Genomic DNA, 19,515 nt, shown 5'->3' with positions numbered 1-19,515 from the left:
CGTGTTGACTAGAAAGGGATTGATAGAATATTCTGAACGTTATATATAGCATCTATGTTAATGTTTCTGAGCATCTGATATTGAATTATATTACGGAAAGTAAACGTAAATGATATTACTTTGAGGGAGGTTGCGCGCCATTGAATGGCTCGTAGCCACCGTGAGTTTGTTGAGCTTCGTTGTTTTTTTTCATTGTTTACATTCCGCTGCTTTGACTCATATTCCCCGGAATGCGGCAGTCTTTTTACTTTGCTTTGGAGCTCCCACTGAAAAGTAGCTGTCAGCGTGGAACTTGTTATGGTATCGGAGAAAAAGAAAACGTTATTTGTTATTGGCATTGGGGGGTGAGTGACTGATAACTAATGCATGCCGCAATCTCGTCAATGCTCAATACCTTTATATCCGACTATAAGACAAGATTTCGTGAATTTCTAATATATTGGTCTCGCCTCGTGTCTTTTATGCTCCTCTTTTAGTTCTGTTAGATTACTATGAGTCGCGTCTCTCACGCTTCCAAAATGTTACAATTGTCGGAAAACTCACCTCGAAAATCCACGCAAAGCTCTGCCATGATTCAATCATATGTTTTCATGAAATGCCACGTTTCCGACAGCAGCAATCCAAAATTAACTGAAATCGCGATGATTTCGTTAACGGAAAATGATTTAAGCCACTTGGGATCGGGAGACGACAATACACACGAAATTGAAGTGAGGTGCAAAGATTCTTTAGTGCTTGTGTTTGATCCTGGCAATGAAATCCAAAGGCAAGATGCAATCAACTCTGATATGTCGGATGGAGATCTTTTGAAGTCCCGCAAGAAGATGCAATTTGGGAGAGGGTCTGTCACACTTATTGAACAATTCTTGAGACTGCAGCAGAAGCCGGTATGCTTGATCTCTCATGGGGGCAATCATCTTGATTTTCGTTTCCTTAAAATGGCAGTGGAGGATCTGGGAATGACGTATTCGAATGATGAAATGCTTTGTCTGGACACTATCGACATGTTCCTGAAAATAGATACTGGTAAAGACACTGCGTGTCTGTTCGATACAGGACGATATTCCCTTGATAATGTGTACAGGAGATGTTTCGAAGAGATCCCGACAGGTGCAAAACATGACGCAAAATCTCTTGTAATGCGACTTATAAAAATTTACCGAAATTCCCTAAGTGGTGCACTACATGCTCCAAAGCTTCGGTGTTTCAATAGTATAGGCACTCTAAAATCACAAACACGTCCCAACCTTGAATCACCATTGAAAAAATGTCGAATAGATGGAGGTAGTCTGAAAATTGAGAGAGGTCAAACTCAAGACTGTGTTGCTCAAAACTTGCTGGAACATTCACAATCACAATGTGCATCGGTGGAAGACTGTATTGAAACATTCGTCTTTATCGACTTGGAAACGACAGGATTAAACACAGCAGCGGATGACATAGTGGAACTTTGTGCATACGCTGTCAACAAGCGAGATCTATATCATGACTTGAACGGTTCTCGCGAGGTCAACATGAAAGAAATGATACCGAGATTGATCGACCAGTTGAGTATTATGGTATTGCCGTTATCCGAAATCCCTCCGATTCCTGCGAAGATCAACGGCTTGACGAGAGAACAGCTGGAAATCCGCAACAAAGAATGCTTCACCATCAAAACGGCGAGATTGCTAGAACATTTCCTCGAGCAGAATCAAGAGCCGATTTGTTTGGTGGCTCACAACGGATTCAAGTTTGATTACCCCATGCTGCTAGCCCATTTGCGGAGAACTAAAACCTCGCACCCGATTTGGAACAGGCTCTACTGTGGCGACACGTTGCCGGTTTTGCGTGCGAAATACCCAAAGCAATCTCATAAGTTATGCCACGTTTTCAGTACCAGATTTGTGCAAGATGAGAATGTGCCGAGACTGCATTCTGCCGAGGGAGATGTGCTGAGACTGATTGCGATAACAAAATATGAGAATTTGCTGGAAAGTATTCAAGAACAAAAGAGACTATTTATGTCGCTTGATAGCCCGCATTCAAACAACACGCAAAGCGTGTCTTAACAGCTCTTGTTTGAAGATGAATCTTGCTCAGCATCTTGAACTTGGTGAAGGCGACAGCGTCACAGTCACAACGTGTTTTATATTAATAACTTCGCGTCAACACATTTTAAATATCCGTAAGGTGTATATTTCTTATTGATTTTAATTTCTACACATGTCACACATAGTACAACAATATTTTACACAAGATTGATTTTAGGTTGTACGTATGTACTATGCCAAATATTGTCGACTGTCAAAACTATCATAGATATAAAGGAATGTTGCCACAAAATAGACTATGTCAAAAAATATAGTGTAGGCATTAAGTAAATCCCTGTGATTACCTAGCATCAATGAACTCCATCACGTAATTCACATCCGAATTACTCAATGATGCCACATTTTGATACATGTAGCTGTATTTGTAGCGTATCTTTCTGAGACCACTGGGGCAACTCTGTATGTGTAACTTTGCATGCTTCAACCGCTTGCATGAGTATTTGACAGATGTGGTTGAGTTTCGGAACCCAATAAATACCGTAATTAGAAATATAGACCAGTCTAGGACATCGGTAGAACTGCTATCACGGTTAACAAGGCTTGCTCCCCATATTGATAATCATGAGCATGAGTTTTTGACAGATGTGGTTGAGTTTCGGAACCCAATAAATACCGTAATTAGAAATATAGACCAGTCTAGGACATCGGTAGAACTGCTATCACAGTTAACAAGGCTTGCTCCCCATATTGATAATCATGGAACTACAAAATAGAGAGTGCAATTAAAAAATTGGCTGTAAACAAATGAAGTGCACCAGATGAATTTAGGATAACTTTCTACCATATCATGAATACTACATTTAGCTTTGTAACCAGATTATTTGTTACATAATACGTGAAAAAGTGATATTGCGGTCCTTGAGCATAATAATAATGTATTTAAAATCATATCTATCAACAAATATTATTCATAATTTAGGAGGGGGAGTAAATGAAAATGAATATACTAGATATGTGCGGAGTCAATTATAAGGTTGCAGTACGAAATATTGTAATTATAGCAGATGTTCCAGAAATTTTATCCTCAAGCAGAAGAAGCGATTCTCAGGGTATACCTGGAGTACTTAGATGAGTAGTAAAAAGTGATCGGTCTGGCTGCATACTTTCAAGAAATTGATAGGTATGCATAATTGTGGCTGACAGAAAATGACAAACAACAATGCAAATAGGTGCACTTTTCAAAAATATATCCCATTATCATGACACGGCTATCTAGATCGGTTGCCGTGGCATTTTTACACTACAAAGTTATGCAAACCTATCCAAAAACTACTTTGCGGTTTGCAAAATCCAAAGTGTAACAATCTAAGTATTTTGCTTCCAAAACTGTTGTGTGGATGTGGAAGAGTCTCGAAACTAATCCACTTGAGTGTAGTGCATGTAGGCTGAGCTTACTTGACTTCTCTTTAAAAGTAGAAGTACTTCGTTACTGACAGACACTGCTTGATAGTAGGAATTAGTTGAGCTACACTTGGTCCCTAAGTAATTTTGAAAGTTAATTACTCGGGTACTTTTCAATCTTATTTTACTGCGGTAAATTTTTTTAGTGTTGTTTAACTGCAGTAGCATCAATGACTATTTTTAACAAACCCCACAGAACATATCTAGATACTGTTTGTTGTCTGTATATGATCGCCGCATCACTGGTTCATGTTCTAGTGAAGTCATATGTTTATTAATTCCTTGCTCTTGCTTGGTATAGCCCTGGCCCTTGTCATCGCGATAAACTCATTGAATATTATGCTTTTACACTGCTATTATGATTTGTCACACTATCAACCTGACATGAATCATCTTGGATTGTATCTATTGTTGATTTCCGTTGTTTCGTTCTGTTCTATGGTTTTGCTTATTGTTGATTTGATATTTTTAGTGTTTCTAACGGAGGTAAAACCACACTTTGTAACTCTCTGACTGAGCGATTGAAACTTGCCGGTGCACGAGTCGATACAATACATCAGGACGATTATTTCAAGGTGCGGTTTTACGCGTTTACGTTTTCCAAAAATCTCTGCAATTAAATCCTTCTCTGAGTCGCTTTCTTTTAGTAGAGTCACGCAGTTATATATCGTTTTCCCTTGTTATTTAGGAGGAAAAGGACGTGCCGTGGCATGAATCGGGGAAGTTCAGGATATGGGATGGTGAGACTGACTTTACGCCCTGTGTTATGTGTAATGAATATATGTTTATCAGTTCCTCGCTTAGTATAGTCCTGGCCCTTGTCATCGCGACTTGAGTACTCAGAAAAGTCGAAGCATTCGTTACTAACCATCTCTGGTGACTTATTATCAAATTGTGGACTCGTCATCAATTTAGTGTTCATGAAACAGTATAAGAAACAAGAAGTTCTTTAGAAGGGAAATATTTAGGACCAATCTACATAATTTTGGTATTTAAAATAGACAATACAACTCTCCTGACGCCGATTTTCCGTGAGATCCCAATCATGGCGGCATCGCACTGTTGACTATAACCGAAATCGACGGCTGAACCGACCCTGCCGACGCAGTTATCCCACATGCGTCTATCTCAGTACCAAAGTTTTTGTTTGGCCTAGATGTTGAATGAAAACAAGGCTGGGCGGTGATCCATGCTCATTGCTCAATTGTGACATATATAGGGTTCCATTTAAAACAAAATTGTTTCAAAGAAGGCCCTTGTTTAATATTTGTTTTTTAAACCATGACGTCACGAATATTCAATTGTGACGTCATAGTGGATTGACAATTGAAAATATAGCTCCTTGACGAAATATCTGCACTATTGCTGTTGAAGCGACTATTTTGAGGGTTCCAACCAACCCATATCGATATATGTCGGCTATATCGGGTGGTAATTGTCCGTAGACTCGTACAACGTGTTTTTTGGACAGTATTTACACAATTGTTGCATAATTTTACATCTTGAAAAAACAATTTTAAAATAAAGGCCTTTATTTAAAACACTGTTTGAAATATTTTTAACAAAGTACTTCAAAACAACGTTTGTTTAAATGCAACCCTAGTGACATAGCTATATCGCAGTTGCCTGAGTTGTCATTGCTTGCATTGTGCTGTCCAGATCTGGTGGCCATCGACTGCGATAAAATGATGGACGCGGTCTGCTCGAAAGTCGTGCAGATGCAAAACGTCGATTCCCCCGCGGTATTGATAATAGAGGGGTTTTTGATCTTCAACGTCGGGTAGGTCCGATAGAGCTTTTCTGCGGAGCTGGCTTGCAACAGGCTTGTTTTTGACAGGGAGTTGAATGCGATGTTTTTGAAGAGGTTTTTCCTGACGCTAACAGAAGAGGTTGCGTACAAGAGAAGATTGTGAGTATTCTAGGCCTGCTTTTGCCTACAAAATTGCCAAGTAGAGATGGAAGTAGTCTATTACCACTTGAGTAATGAGTGGAGTAGGCGAAATCTAGCTGGAGTACTTTGTTACCGACCACAAACCATCCATGCTAACGGTTATGATGTTTTCGTCGACAGAGGCCGAGTGTACGAACCGCCGGACACTGACACAATATTTAAGGATCACGTGTGGCCGATGTTCATCAATTATTTCGAGCGTTTGAAGAGAGGCGGTGTTGAAATCGTGGAATTGGACGGTACCTCACATCCCAACTCTATACTGGAAACTGTGGTGATTGAAATGCGTCAGATTTTTCCGAAATTGTCACTTTGAAGGGAGAAATGAGTGGTTTTATTTTGCGAGGAGCAGAGATTTCGATCATGATTACGGAATGGAATGAATGATGGCGATTTACGTTTCATATTACTGATACAAAGACGAATGTATTTGCACCATGGTGTTGTTCTCGATATCCTGGTACTACATATAATTGCTAATACGTTTACCTCGATACACTCGGAGTGTTGCTATTGCGGCATTTTGCTGTCTATTGATTCGATAAGATTTTATAACTGAGGAGAGAGCACGCCGTCAATTTGGAATACTGACTTTGTCTTGTGAGCTAAATTTCATCATTGTTGTATTACCAAGTAAGATGGAAATGGTTGACTTCACTATTATAAATATTTCATGCTTGAATTGCGCCCGAGGACCACTCGACTATCTAACAGATGAGCGGATTTGGAATTTCCATGTCCTAATCCAATCCAAATCCGAAACTTCAAATCCAAAACCTAATCCATAACTTTTTCATATTAAAGCCATGTCCAATCCTAATCCAATTCCAACTTGAAATTCAGAAAAAATGCTAATTTATGCAAGGGAGGGATTGGAAAATTTACTTTCACAACCAACGATTCTCTTGATTTAAGATAACTTAGCATAGGGCTGCACCTCTAATGTTCATTTGCACCGAGTGAACCATAGTGTAGTGTACTATAAGTACATCAATAATAACTGATCTGAATAAAGTTTGTCGACATTCGCCACACGACATATTAATCTCCCCGAAAATCGGTAAATCAAATCCTAATCCGTTCAGAAAAAAATCTATAATCCAATCCAAATCCGATAAAATTTCACAAATCCTGTTTTTTCAAAACCTAATCCTAATCCATGCTCATCTCTGCTATCTAACGATATACTAGAGAGAGAGGTCAGATTTATTTTCGCCTGCACCATCGAGATGCTTTGACGATGGAGATGCGATACGACCTTTAAGCAAGGTCATCTAGTCTGCACCACCGTATTTTTCTCCTCCACGCTGTCCATGGATGCTGAGCGCCTAGCTGGATAGCCGCGGATACCAGTTTTAGAGTCTTTGGTCTGACCCGGCCGGGGATCGTACTAATTGTTTTTGCTATATTTGGGACGAAATTAAGGTTGCTATAACAACCATCGGCCTGGGCTACGGGCTCATACCATTTGGTTCGACCTCGATGTACACGTCCCGAATTCACCACTGCGATTGGCGATACGGGGAAGTTGATTGTATTGGGTTTTGTTTTATTGCTTTGTGTGACTACTAAATCAACTGAGAATGTGGTAGAGATCTTTACTCACATTAAATTTGGTACTGATCCAAGCTCTCAACTTCAACATGAATGTATTCCAAACAAAACAACCCATAATATATAACGTTCCTGAGCGTTATGTGGTTCACCCGTCACAGCACTAAGCTGCATCTGAGTATCATCCTTTATGATACGATGAAGAAATAGGCCTATCCCGGCGATTTAATTCTGTAGCTCTCAAATTCAAGCATATTTAGTTAAACATTTTGACCAAAAAGCTTCAAAGCATCTTTAATGTTCAAAGAGCATCACTCTCAAAAGTGGTACAGTGCCTCTTCGATTTCGACAGGCTGTGCGCTGTAGGGTACACCCAGTTATTATCCTTAACATGAATGTATTCCAAACAAAGCAACCCACAATATATAAGGCTCGTGAGAGGTTGCGGGTCACAACACTAAATAGTACCATCCTTTATGATACGATGAAGAAATATTCTGAAGATTTTATTTTGTAGCTTTCAAATACAAATATATTTAGCTAATCATTTTGACTAAACAGCTTCAAAGCATCTTTAATGTACAAAGCGCTCTCACTTTCAAAAGTGGTACAGTGTCTCTTCTTTGATTTTGACACGCCGTGCGCTGCTGGATAAAATACCCAGCTCGAAATATTTTGTGGAAAATAATCCGAGCCAGCATGACGGGATTGTTTGCAATGGGAACTCAGGGATACTGTTGTTTTACTATATAATCATATGTCCTTACTACACCATCTACTGCGAGGCCATTTTTCTTCAGCGCCCTATAGTAGCGCCCCCTAGTCGTTTCCGCCCCCTTCAAAATCCAGATCGCCCCTGGGGGGAGCTGGAGACAAGGTAAAGAACCACTGGAATAGACCGACGTCTGGATCGAGCATATATTGACTGAATCGATTTTGCATTTGTTACTACGTGTTTTGCTGCTCTATTCATCAATCAAGCCATTTGGGGTACAGAACTTCAGAATACCGCGAAACAATAACGTCATATTATATATCGTTAATTTATTCGCTAAAAGCTTTTCGACTTACGTCTGTAATAGGGCGAATCGAATTCGAAACGTAGGAACTGACGTAATAATAACAAAAACACACAACTAGTGGAAAGGCAAGGTACGGTAGTAACAATACAAAACAAACGTTAATGACTACATATTCGGTTATAAATAACCGAGAACAACAACACAGAACATTATAATGAAATATTCCAAGAGTGTAGACTAGAGGATATCCTGGCGACAGAGAACCGACTTTCACAGCTTTATGCTCGTAGATTCAAGTAACCCGCCCTATTCATTGCGATCGCCCCCCTCACAATCGCCAACGCTTCCATGGGGAGCTGGCGCTCACTTTGGGAACCACTTGCCTAGATCTTGGTTTCAAAAAGATTGGTGACCCCTGCTCTAAAGCGACTTTGAAGCTGCCCGTGTACAAATCAGCTCTATTTCACGTTTCACCACTGTAAGAAGTTTATGGTGTCCAAGCTCAATCTTGTAAATATAGTTCAGTGACGTTTCCAATAGCGAGAGTCACTCCCGTAATATTGAATACCAGATAACATTTGCAAGTTGCATTTATATGTTTAGAACTGTTTGTTAAAACATGCAACGCATCGAGAAGGATATAGCTATCAACTTGTCACCGAACTGTCTCTCAAACTATCAGTGCGACATTTGGAATTCAAATCAGATAGAACAATTCGAGATATCTTCGGAGTACCAGAAAGCATTCGGCTTCGCATGCAACATGGTAAAAATCGGTCTTTCCAATCTGGAAATGATATCACTACCGATAGTAAATTTATCATCAGATTAATTTCATATACCAGTTTAAAAACCTGGTATTTTCCAAACGCTATTCCTAACCCCGAGCTTGCGCAGTCAGTTACAATACATACGACGGTCGCTATTGTTGCTCTCCTCACAAATGCTTTCACTAATGTCCCCCTTTTTCTAGAAGAAAAATCCGGTCGGCGAGCTACAGGTTCACGGCTTAACAAAGGGAATATAACCAGCATTAAAAGTATAAGTTGTGAAATCACATTACCCGCAACTCCACCGACGTATTTCAGAATCTTTGCTCTATCATGACTCACGCACCCACAGTCAGTAGACGTGTAGGTCACTGTGGTTATGCACACCAACAATATGAGTACAGCCCCTACACAAAAAAATGCTAATACGAACCAGCTACAAAATGATATCGTCTTAGAACGGAGGTGCTTGAGGGATGAACTTGAATAAAATACTTTCTGTCTCAACCATAAAATTGCGTATAATGATGTTAATGCGACGATGTAAAGAATATCCTTCGCTCTCATCGACACCGTACAATTTCGATCAGTGTCGTTACCAATTATCAGCTCCAAATCCATACCAATTCGCAAAAATGTAGACATCGCTGACATAAAGCACAGCAGATCGATTGCGTTCGCATATTTTCCAGCTAGAGGCGTGATTTGCTTTACTCTTCGTTTTCTTTTGTTCCATACATATAATGGCAGAGATAACGTCACATATAAAGGAACGATTGACAAGATCTCAGTCAAAACTTTCGTCACAACCCAGGAACGGTGCCATCTTTCGTAGATATGTCCTGTACAATTCATAGCAGACACTGTTGTGAAAGCTAAAAGGGCATCACTCTGCAGACTGCATCGATACGATCTTGGTATTCACGAAGAGCGAATCAATAGGAGGAAGTGTTTTTGATGTTCAAGTTATCGGCTATCTTCATATGGTAGGCCTACTTCACAACAAGTGACTCACAGAAGAGAAAACGATACGCGGAACGATATTAATCCATTCGCTGTGCATATAGTAATATAAACGTCAACAATCAGTAACATGGTATCAACCAAAACTATATTAGCTTATTTAGGCGTTTCTAGTGCGTTTGCTTTCAAAACAGAAACAAACTGCATCCCGCGTGTGATGAGTACACTTTATAGCAGTAATACCAAAAACCGAATTTACTACGTGTACGAGAGAGAGAGAGAGAGAGAGAGAGAGAGAGAGAGTCAACATCATATGATGACTAGGGCTGGGCACAACGATTCGAGTACCTACCATTTGTAATGACTCGCGAAGCCGAGTACTAACAGTCGATGTTTTCGAGTAATGGTTAACGTCGATACTTTTTTGCAGTCGTCTTCGTAGAATGGTGGTTCAGCACTCTATCGCAGTGTCTAAACATGCATCCTATTGTAGCACATGACTGCACAGTGCGCAATTTCACGGAAATGACGTATCTGGGATATAATGATCGAAGCACAGCATTGTCACTAAGATAAATAGATTAGGGTTACCATATTTTTGTTGGACAAATTTCGGGCGCTCTTTAGCGCCCCCTAGCGGATTTCATAATGAGGTATGAGCACATTGACGATCAATATGACGTCACCCAAGCAAAGCTTTGTCTATCGACTAGAGGTGGTCACGATCCGGTTCAGGAGTATGTGGTTGTGTATTGTATAAGTTGTAACCTAGGCTGGGCCACATTTTTTCAACCCCCTCCCGCCCAAACTAACACTGATCATGAGCTCACCGTAGGGTAATCGATGCAACTTCTGGGGGCATACTATATGAATCTGATCATTAAATGATTTGAATGAATTATGTCAATAATATTGGTTTTTTCCATATATTACAATCTAATTTTGATGCTCTCTCCGCCCACATGATCAGAGTCAGCGGTAGAGCTGGTGGAGGATGATGAATTCGAAGGAGCGTACATCGCTAAGTCATGTTCATGTTACACCGATAAGATTATTTATCAGCCTAATACCTGTGCGCACTGCACTACTGAGCTATATAAACACCGCACATCCGGTGGTTTCCAACCTTTTATGGTCGCAACTCCATTTCCAATTTGAAAATGTTCCGTGGCCCAGCTCAAAATTTAATGAGCTTACTACTAATTAAAGGTCGGCACATTTGCCCTAATTTACTCACGGCCTACTTTGGAAGCTGATTACGTTAAACATCTTCGCGAACCCCAGAATAAAGGCCAATTAGCCCCAGGTTTAGAACCACTGTCTTTTAATAAAGCATCCAAACGGCCTAAAACGTCTCTATGAATATACCGTTATCTTGTAATTACGATTACAATTAGACTTATTATTGTAAATGAATGTAATTTCGGGGCCTGCGATAACTTACTAACCGGTAACTAAGTTATCGTAGGCCCCGGTTATTTTTATTTATATTTGATCGCAGTTTTTGCGAGGGTGGTAGTCCCCATTTCAAAACCAACATGATACTAAATAGCGCGCAGCGCGAAAAAAAAATCATGTAGCATAAATCTGCCCCAATATAATATTGTTTATGTTGTTTTACGAAAATATTATGAGCTCACTTCAAGCCTTCAAAATTCCGGACATTTAGGCATATTTTAGAAATTCCCGCCGGACGCAGTTTTAACAGTGAAATTCCGGACATGTCCGGGAAATTCCGGACGTATGACAACCCTAGATACAACTTTATTAGATTCGTCTCACCAGAAAAACTTGAAAAATTCAAATAATCGGTAAGGACAGGAAAGGGACGATACTAGGCGGGCGGTCATCTAGTCAATCATTTACCTAAAGAGCATACAAATCATATCTCAAGGCACCAGAGACGAGACAGAACGTACACAATGGTAAATATCAAGAAACCAAAAATGAAAGAGATCCGTATATAAGCACACGACATACACGTAAGAGAGCTATGCTCTAGCACAGAGGCGGGCAACTTCTCCAGTCGGCGGGCCGGATATAGGAAAATTAAGTACTTGGCGGGCCGGATTGCTGAATCGATACATTTTTCGCACATTTATCCAAATATACAAGGTGTAAATCGTATTTAATGAATGTATTTCAACGACAGCAATGTCACTTCAAAGCCATTTCTCGCCGATAATGACGAAGACAATGTGGATTGAGAACAACATTGTCATACAGGCGCCGCCATGTCTGCTTATCTCTGATCAATGAACACACGGTGCAATCACTAATTAAGATTTCAAGGCGTTCGATAAGCCCGGTACCCCAAATTTACCAAGATATCAATTTATTAGGGCTGAGTAGGTGACGAGATAGCGTCGTTGTTCAACTGCGTGGCGCATTTTATCTCGGTATTGAATTTATGCGGACCGCGGCTTCTATGACATTTGAAAAGTGGCCAGCGACCCGTTTTGAGTAGGCGACCCCTGACATAAGCGGTGTCTTACAAAAGCCTAAAAGTGTGCCGTGCTCACAAGTCGGCGGCTACGGGAACAAAAATAAGAAATATCGGCCTGGTGTAAATGACCATTGTAGTCGACAAACACCATGATACCCACAAACCGTATTAGGGTTGAGTACATCGTAAATGCCGATAGTGCAAGTCTTAATTCCCGATTCGACGAACTTACTCGGAACCTCCTCTCTCGCACGCTGCGCAGTACGCATACATGTGTATAATAAAATACAGTCACTAAAATTTGACGTAGTAAGCAAGTATCGGGGAATCTCGGCAGACTGTAGCTGCGGGCCACGTTATCATATAAGACGGAAAACTGTCGGCCCGCGGGCCGTATGTTGCCCGCCCCTGCTCCAGCAGCAACAAGCAACAACATCAATGCACATGCACACTCGCACAGCACATCAATCACAGACCAATACATTGATTAGAAGTTTCCAGCAGATGTAGTCTATCAGTGATTTTTAAAACCGTTGAAGCTTCGCTCGCGAATAGTAACGGGTATGCTATTCCAAATGTTAGGACCGGCTATTAGAAGAGATCGTTTGCAGAATTCTTTCCCTACTAAATTATGCCGGTAATTTGTTGCGGCTAAAAATCTAGTATTGTGGCTATGGGTGGATTTTGATAGTTTTAATTGATCTTCGAAACTAAAGGTAAGCTGTTGATTGTGATATCGATACATGAATTTAGCTACTGCCAGATATTTAATTTCAACTAGGCCTACTCTTAAAGTCTCAATATTTTCCACTCCCTCTATTAGTTCCCAAGATTATATCGAAATGAACCCGCAAGGGCACGAATGGCGTTGTTTTGTATCACCTGTATTGGATGCAAAGTAGTTTTGTTGCCGAAGCCCCAACTCAAATTTCCAGATTGCAAGTGACTGTGTACCATTGCAAAATACACTTCTCGTAGCACCGTTTTCCAGCGATCTGGATTTAGTTTGGTCGTTGATATATATCAAGAACAATGTCGGACCAAAAAGATACCCCGGAGCTGAGAGACACCGCATCGTCTGGCGCCAGGCGACGAGTTGGTGCCACCGATATCGACACATTGAAATTTATTGCTCAAGTAAGATCTGAAAAGGTCACTGACAACTCCCCTAAACCGGCAGTCTGATAACTTGACAAAAAAGATCTTATGATCAACGGTAACAAACGCCTTCTTGAGATCAAGGAATATACTGCATGCCACTTTGTTTTGCTCAATTACCTTATAGTATTTCTCCGTCACATCGAGAATTGCCTGGGAGGTATTGAATCCTTTCCGAAAGCCAAATTGATGTTTCGGAAGAATTTCTTCCTTAAGGATATCCATCAACCTAATATGAACTAGCTTTTCGAACACTTCGGCCATGGTTGGTAGTATAGAAATTGGTCTGTATAGTGACTTCTGTTGGTCTCATCTCCTTGCTTGAAGATTGGACTACTCTCGCTAATTTTAAGGGATTCGAAAAGATCCCATTATTTATACATAAGCAAACTATGCAAACTAGAGGAGAGATGTACGGAAAAATTAATTTCAGAACAGCGGCAAGGATGTCGTCAGTACCGTTAGCTTTATTGCTGCGAAGACCAACTATAATTTTGCTTTCCGATGTGGACCTCAAATAAATAGATTTCGAGGAAATCGAGGCAAATGTCTGGCGCTCCGTCGGCGATGGCAATTCGCGTGCTAGCGATGGAGCTAGCGAGCAAAAATAGTCATTAAACGATTCAGCGATGTCACCCGGGTTAATCATAATCTCGCCAGTCGAATCAGTGATGCTCAATGGTTTACTCGAGGTCTTAGAATCACTATGAATGATACTGTTGATCATTTCCAACATCTTTTCGGATTGTTCTTATTCTCTACGAACGCTTGTTAAGAAATATTTCTCCTCAGCCTTTCTTTTGATACGAGTCAACATATTCGAGTACGTTTTATACAATTTTCTCTGCTCATCATTGCCCTTGACAAAAAGAGGATAATGAATTGTGTTACGCCGTCTGATCGAGATCAGAATACCTTTCGATATCCAAGGTTTGCGGAGTAATTTACGATCGCGCCTGCTGAGTGTGCCCGAAGGGGCATGACTGTTCAATAACTCGTCAATGGGGTTCTTGCTTCAAAATTACTCAAGGTTAAGGGGTTTGTCAAACAATCTGGAGAACACATCTTGAGATTCGGTTGCTAAACGGGCAGGATCAATACCAGTGGTTCCCAAACTTTTTCGGTGTCAGGGCCAAATTTAGAATTTCGAAGCACGGTCAGGGCAATCAAACGGTCCCAAAATGTCATTGTTATGGTCATTGTGTTGCTGCGCTCCCATTGTTCAGAACAGTCGACCTTTGGAGGCTATTTCGGAGTAGTTTTATTGCCCTGGCGAGATTTCAATTTGCATTTTTGGAATCAGTGCGAAACTAGCTTTCGATAAAGACCGGACCTATCAAATTATGCGGACGCTTCGGTCGTGAGCTATAGGACTACCAATTATGCTGCTTTCGGGGCGATTTAGTGAGTCAGGTCTGATCGCCTATACGCGCGAAGCGCGAAAATGTTCTGTAATGAATGATTGAATCTGTCAATATGATCGGGAATTACATATATATTGCCATCAATTTTTATCCTCTCTCTGCTCGCGTAATCAGTTTTACAGGTAGAGCCGAGGGAAGTGTGTTTGAAAAGGTAGGGCTCCTCAATAATAATTAAGCATCTTCGGGCGTATATACCCGTTGGCAGGAACGAAACAGCACTTCGTCAGCCCCCTTCCCCCCAAAAAATAGTAAACTTGGCTCTTGGGCTCCCATAGGGTGATAAACCTATCCCTATCACCTTGTTCGCTTTTGCCACGAAACTAGTTGTACTGTTAAGTGAGTCAGCGCGAGGCGCGAAAATTTTCGATAATTCATGATAAAATCGGTCAATATGATCGGGAATTGCATATATATTGCTATCAATTTCTTGTCCTCGCTGTTCACGTAATCAGATTTACCGGTAGAGCCGAGTGCGGTGTCTTGGAAACTGTAGGGCCCATTAGTATGATTCCGTAACATGTTATTTCGTGACCTCCTGTCTGCTATATCAAAAATATAGGATCGCCCAAACGTATGCTTCCAAACTAAGAGACGCACACGATTTCAAATTGGTATTTCTTCACTGGAATATAATTTTCCCCGCGGGATGGTATTTGTCTCGTGAGGTTAAGATTGCCAAGACAGTATTTTGTATATATAACGACGTTTTCGGTCAGCATAAGGGCAGTCCTGTTCGGCCAAGGTTTTCTCGCTTGGTGCGTCGTGGCGCGGTGAAGGCTAACGCCGATGTGCCCAATGCCCATTTCTATAAATCTTGCGCATTTTTTCTTGGGGATGAATACCCAAAAATCAAGATATTTGGCAGCATGAAATCACGCCTACAGCAAAAAAAAAATTGAAAAAGATGCATGAATTTTCAAAAAAATACTTTATAATTTATGCTAATTCACGAAATAACTTTGAGCCCCGTTCGAGCTCGCCCCTCCCCCCTTCATTGGGGGTTTGGCGTGCGGCAGTTACAGTCCTGTCTTTACCTATATCTATAGCTACTGCTCGTTCAACTGGACGTAACGATAGCAGTCTATTCACGACTTTCCTGTTATCTTAATTAAAAACTCCAGACTCTAAGCCAAGCTAGTGTATTTTATAAAAATAAATTTAATTTTTTGTCATAACTCGATTTCCTTATATTTTTTTGGGGCCGCAACAAGGCTAGCTGGGGGCCGCGCTTGGGAATCACTGATCAATACCATCGAGGTCACGTTTATAATAATGCAACAAGGGTTGCTAGTTCTGAAATTAACTATCGCAAAAACAGGCAAGCGGTCGGATATTACATATGAGCACACACACGGTTGAATTTCCCGGGTGGATATATTCGTGTAAACATGATCAAGAAGAGTACTAGAACCATCCGGATACCTATAGTCGGTTGAGATATTAATGGTGCGAAGTTACAGCATCGTAACATATTAATATATCGGTTAACATTAAGATGTCCAATGATGAAACAATATTTCGACTTTTCATTGATTTTACACAAGGATCGATTCATTTCTTCTGTGAACTCGATGATGTCATTCACGCTAGATCTAGGATGTCTATAAATGATCGCAATGATTAGGGACCTGTTATCCTGGAAATCTTCCAAATTGACTCATAGCTGCTCACAGCCTCGATTAGGGTTGCATTTAGAACAAAAATTAATTTAAAACAAACATGTTTAAAACAAGGCCTAATTTAAAACATGTTTTTTTATTGTTTTTTTATGTTTTTTCAAGCCATGACGTCACGGATTTTCAATTGTGACGTCATAGTGGATAGACATTGGCAATTGAAAATGTAGGGTAAAAATAGCTCATTTGACGAAATATATGTACCATTGCGGTTGAACCGACTATATTGAGGGTTCCAACTAGCCCATATCGATATACGTCGGCTAAATCGGGTGGTAATTGTCCGACTGTTCGTAGGCTCATACAACATGTTTTTGTAAAGTATTTACACAATTATGGCATAATTTTACAATTTAAAAAAACAATTCCATTTTTTATAAAAAGGCATTTTTTTCAAATACTGTTTAAAACATGCTTTAAACAAAGTGTTTTAAAACACCGTTTGTTTTAAATGTAACCCTAGTCTCGATACGTAAGATCATAGGCATTTAACACAGTGACTCGCAGATAAGATTTGATATAGAGAGCCACCCCACCTGCATTGGAACGGGTCGGTGAGTGAAGGAACGTTTATCCATTCGATGCTATATTAAATATCGAATCAGATTTGAGCTTGGTAACAGAAGTAGCGATGAGAGTGTAGGCATACTATTCAGCGATCTTCTAATTTTAGAAAGATCATCATTTTTTTTCCTGGAGGGATCTCATGTTAAAATGAGATATTGCGAATCGGTCTGAGTTAGAGGATATCGATAAGCGATATCAGTCAAGTTATCTAGGCAAACATATTCACATTTCTTGACATTGTTAAAGTTGAGGCTTTCGGGGGACCAATCAGCACCTTCATGGAGGTCTGATGGAGGTTGCAAACAGTCCGTGACAATGATGTTGTGTTTGTCATGTTGCCCACAAGCAAGATTAAAGGAATAATGGGGTAAAGGAATAATAATGAATGAAGAAATGAAAAATGATGCACTTACTTAATCATGACCGCTTGAGTAATTAGCGCAAGTATAGGCAAAATCTAGCTGTATTAGGCTACTTTGTTACCAACCACCTCTGCTAACGGATCTGATGTTTTCATTTGCAGGGACCGAGTGTACGAACCGACGGACACTGACACAATATTTAAGGATCACGTGTGGCCGATGTACATCAGTTGTTTCGAGCGTTTGAGCGAGAGAGGTGGTGTTGAAATTGTGGAATTGGACGGCACCTTTCATCCCAACTCTATACTGGAAACTGTGGTGACTGAAATACGTCATATTCTTCCGAAATTGTCACTTTGAAGGGAGAAATGAGTAGTTTTATTTTGTGATGAGCAGAGATTTCGGAATGAATGATGGTTATTTAAGTTTGATATTACTGATAGAAAGACGAATGTATTTGCACCATATGGTGTTGTTGTCGATATTCTGGTCATGTAAGCGTTAATACATTTACCTCGATACGCTCGGAGTGTTGATATTGAGGCATTCGGCTGTCAGTTGATTCGATCATATTTTATTATAAGTGAGAAGAGGGCACTCTGTGTATCGCTTTTAGTGCCATTTTGGAATGCTTACTTTGAGCTAAATTGCATCATAGTGATGTTGCTACTGCTAAGTATACGTGGGAAATGGTCCAGAAATAAACGAGTTGTGCGCGTAGTGAAAACTTCAATAATAAAAGCGAATATAAACCGAAAAACTGAAAGTAACTGGACACTGTTCACATTTTCCAAAGTATGGGAGCCTCCCCAATGTTCATGTTCATGCCACTCTCACAACTCCATTGAATTTGCAATTGTGACTCTGACTTTGCCTGCGACCTGACAAAATTCAAATTCGCTACACTGACTCCGGAGAAAAGCGATATGTACTTACAGATATTGTCATGCATTAGGAAACCGATAAAACTTTGTTGTTACTCTACAGCACGGCTCACGAACGCTCCCGCACCAACGCTCCAACACCAACGCGCCCACGGCGCCAGGTCGTCCCTACGGACCAGATCAGTCTTCCACGGTGAAAGAGCTTTGAAGGTCGAAGTGGAGAAGGGTTCCATGTGAACATCAGTTGAAAATGGATCAGTCTACTCTTAAGGAACATGCGAACGCAGTTTTCGATCGGAGGCGTTGATCGTTTTTGTCCCCGCGGAGTCCAAAATGGAATCTCGTTCGTATTCCCGATCCTCGATGCGGACATTTGCGCTTTAGCACCCATTGCAACAACGAAACTGAACTAGCAGACGCTGGCTGGAGTTCCGGAGAGAGTTATATTATCTTGGTAAGGAGCGAAAACCCTGCATGGTGCTTTGAATATTTAAGTGAAGAAATTATACCAACCTCGGGTAAACGGTAGGAGTAACTGGTTGTATTTCGCATCAATCAGTAGGCCTACCCAAGAAGTAGATCTAGGTTCAAGAAAGGTTGGTGACCATACTGCAAAGCTACTTTAACGCTCACCATTACACAGTAGTGCGGAGCGGATCGACAAATTATCTGGTCCGACTACGATCCCGTTTTTCAATTCTCTGATCCGGCTCCGATCCGGCTCCGGCCTTATCAGGAAAAAGTGCTGATCCCGCTCCGGCCAAAAGTGAAAAAGTCCGGCCGGAAATCCAACCCTACACGGTACGGTGGTTCCGTGAATTTATAAATATGGCTCGTTTATTTTTGCACTCGCTTGGCGGTTACTTGCGTGTGGTTGGTTGGTAGTTATTTAGTTACAAAAGTGATGCTTATCCATAAAGATTCTGGCCGTGTCAAAAACGTACTGATCCGGCTCCGATCCGGCTCCGGCCGTATCAGAAAAAGTACTGATCAGGCTCCGATCCGGTCCGGCCAAAATTGAAAAAATCCGGCCGGATATCCAATCCGGCTCGGGTTCGTGCTCCACAATATTATACAGATCTGCTGTCTTTCACGTAGCAAGTAAGTAAGTACAGCAAGAACAACACCACTCAGAAGAAATTTATCGTGTCCAAGCTGAATCTACTAAATTTAATACAGTGACTTATTTGCCAACCATTTCACAACGAGCGTCACTTCCGTAATATTGATTATACCAGACAACA

The 19,515-nt window shown here is 40.8% G+C and overlaps 3 protein-coding genes across 3 annotated transcripts; 2 read left to right on the top strand and 1 right to left on the bottom strand.

The window, feature by feature from the left end:
- The first annotated feature begins 213 nt into the window (after positions 1–213).
- Positions 214–5,943, top strand: LOC145447659 (nicotinamide riboside kinase 1-like). The gene is made up of 6 exons (XM_080325914.1): positions 214–344; positions 3,967–4,069; positions 4,183–4,234; positions 5,154–5,274; positions 5,332–5,403; positions 5,566–5,943. The coding sequence occupies exons 1-6, from the start codon at positions 298–300 to the stop codon at positions 5,759–5,761; spliced, it is 591 nt and encodes a 196-aa protein (XP_080182040.1). The 5' UTR covers positions 214–297; the 3' UTR covers positions 5,762–5,943.
- LOC145447647 (uncharacterized) lies at positions 358–3,966 on the top strand. Its single transcript, XM_080325894.1, has one exon. It carries the CDS (start codon positions 492–494, stop codon positions 2,049–2,051), a length of 1,560 nt encoding a protein of 519 aa, XP_080182020.1. The 5' UTR covers positions 358–491; the 3' UTR covers positions 2,052–3,966.
- A 2,649-nt stretch (positions 5,944–8,592) lies between the features above and the next one.
- LOC145447652 (uncharacterized) lies at positions 8,593–9,878 on the bottom strand. Its single transcript, XM_080325905.1, has one exon. The coding sequence runs from the start codon at positions 9,644–9,646 to the stop codon at positions 8,669–8,671; it is 978 nt and encodes a 325-aa protein (XP_080182031.1). The 5' UTR covers positions 9,647–9,878; the 3' UTR covers positions 8,593–8,668.
- Between the last annotated feature and the right edge of the window lie 9,637 nt (positions 9,879–19,515).

Source organism: Botryllus schlosseri, chromosome 10 (genome assembly GCF_051294905.1).
Source record: "Botryllus schlosseri isolate E-star chromosome 10, Bs_hap1, whole genome shotgun sequence".
Lineage (NCBI taxonomy): Eukaryota > Metazoa > Chordata > Ascidiacea > Stolidobranchia > Styelidae > Botryllus > Botryllus schlosseri.
Note: the sequence above shows the minus strand (reverse complement) of the source record. Positions and strands in the feature narration are given on the sequence as shown.

What these genes read in the sequence shown, in the direction of transcription:
- LOC145447659 (XM_080325914.1), top strand. Translation starts at nt 298, where the DNA reads ATGGTATCGGAGAAAAAGAAAACGTTATTTGTTATTGGCATTGGGGG. An exon ending in TTTGTTATTGGCATTGGGGG is followed by an intron (nt 345 to 3,966) that starts GTGAGTGACTGA and finishes TGATATTTTTAG; the next exon opens with TGTTTCTAACGGAGGTAAAA. An exon ending in ATCAGGACGATTATTTCAAG is followed by an intron (nt 4,070 to 4,182) that starts GTGCGGTTTTAC and finishes CTTGTTATTTAG; the next exon opens with GAGGAAAAGGACGTGCCGTG.
- LOC145447647 (XM_080325894.1), top strand. Translation starts at nt 492, where the DNA reads ATGAGTCGCGTCTCTCACGCTTCCAAAATGTTACAATTGTCGGAAAAC.
- LOC145447652 (XM_080325905.1), bottom strand. Translation starts at nt 9,646, where the DNA reads ATGAATTGTACAGGACATATCTACGAAAGATGGCACCGTTCCTGGGTT.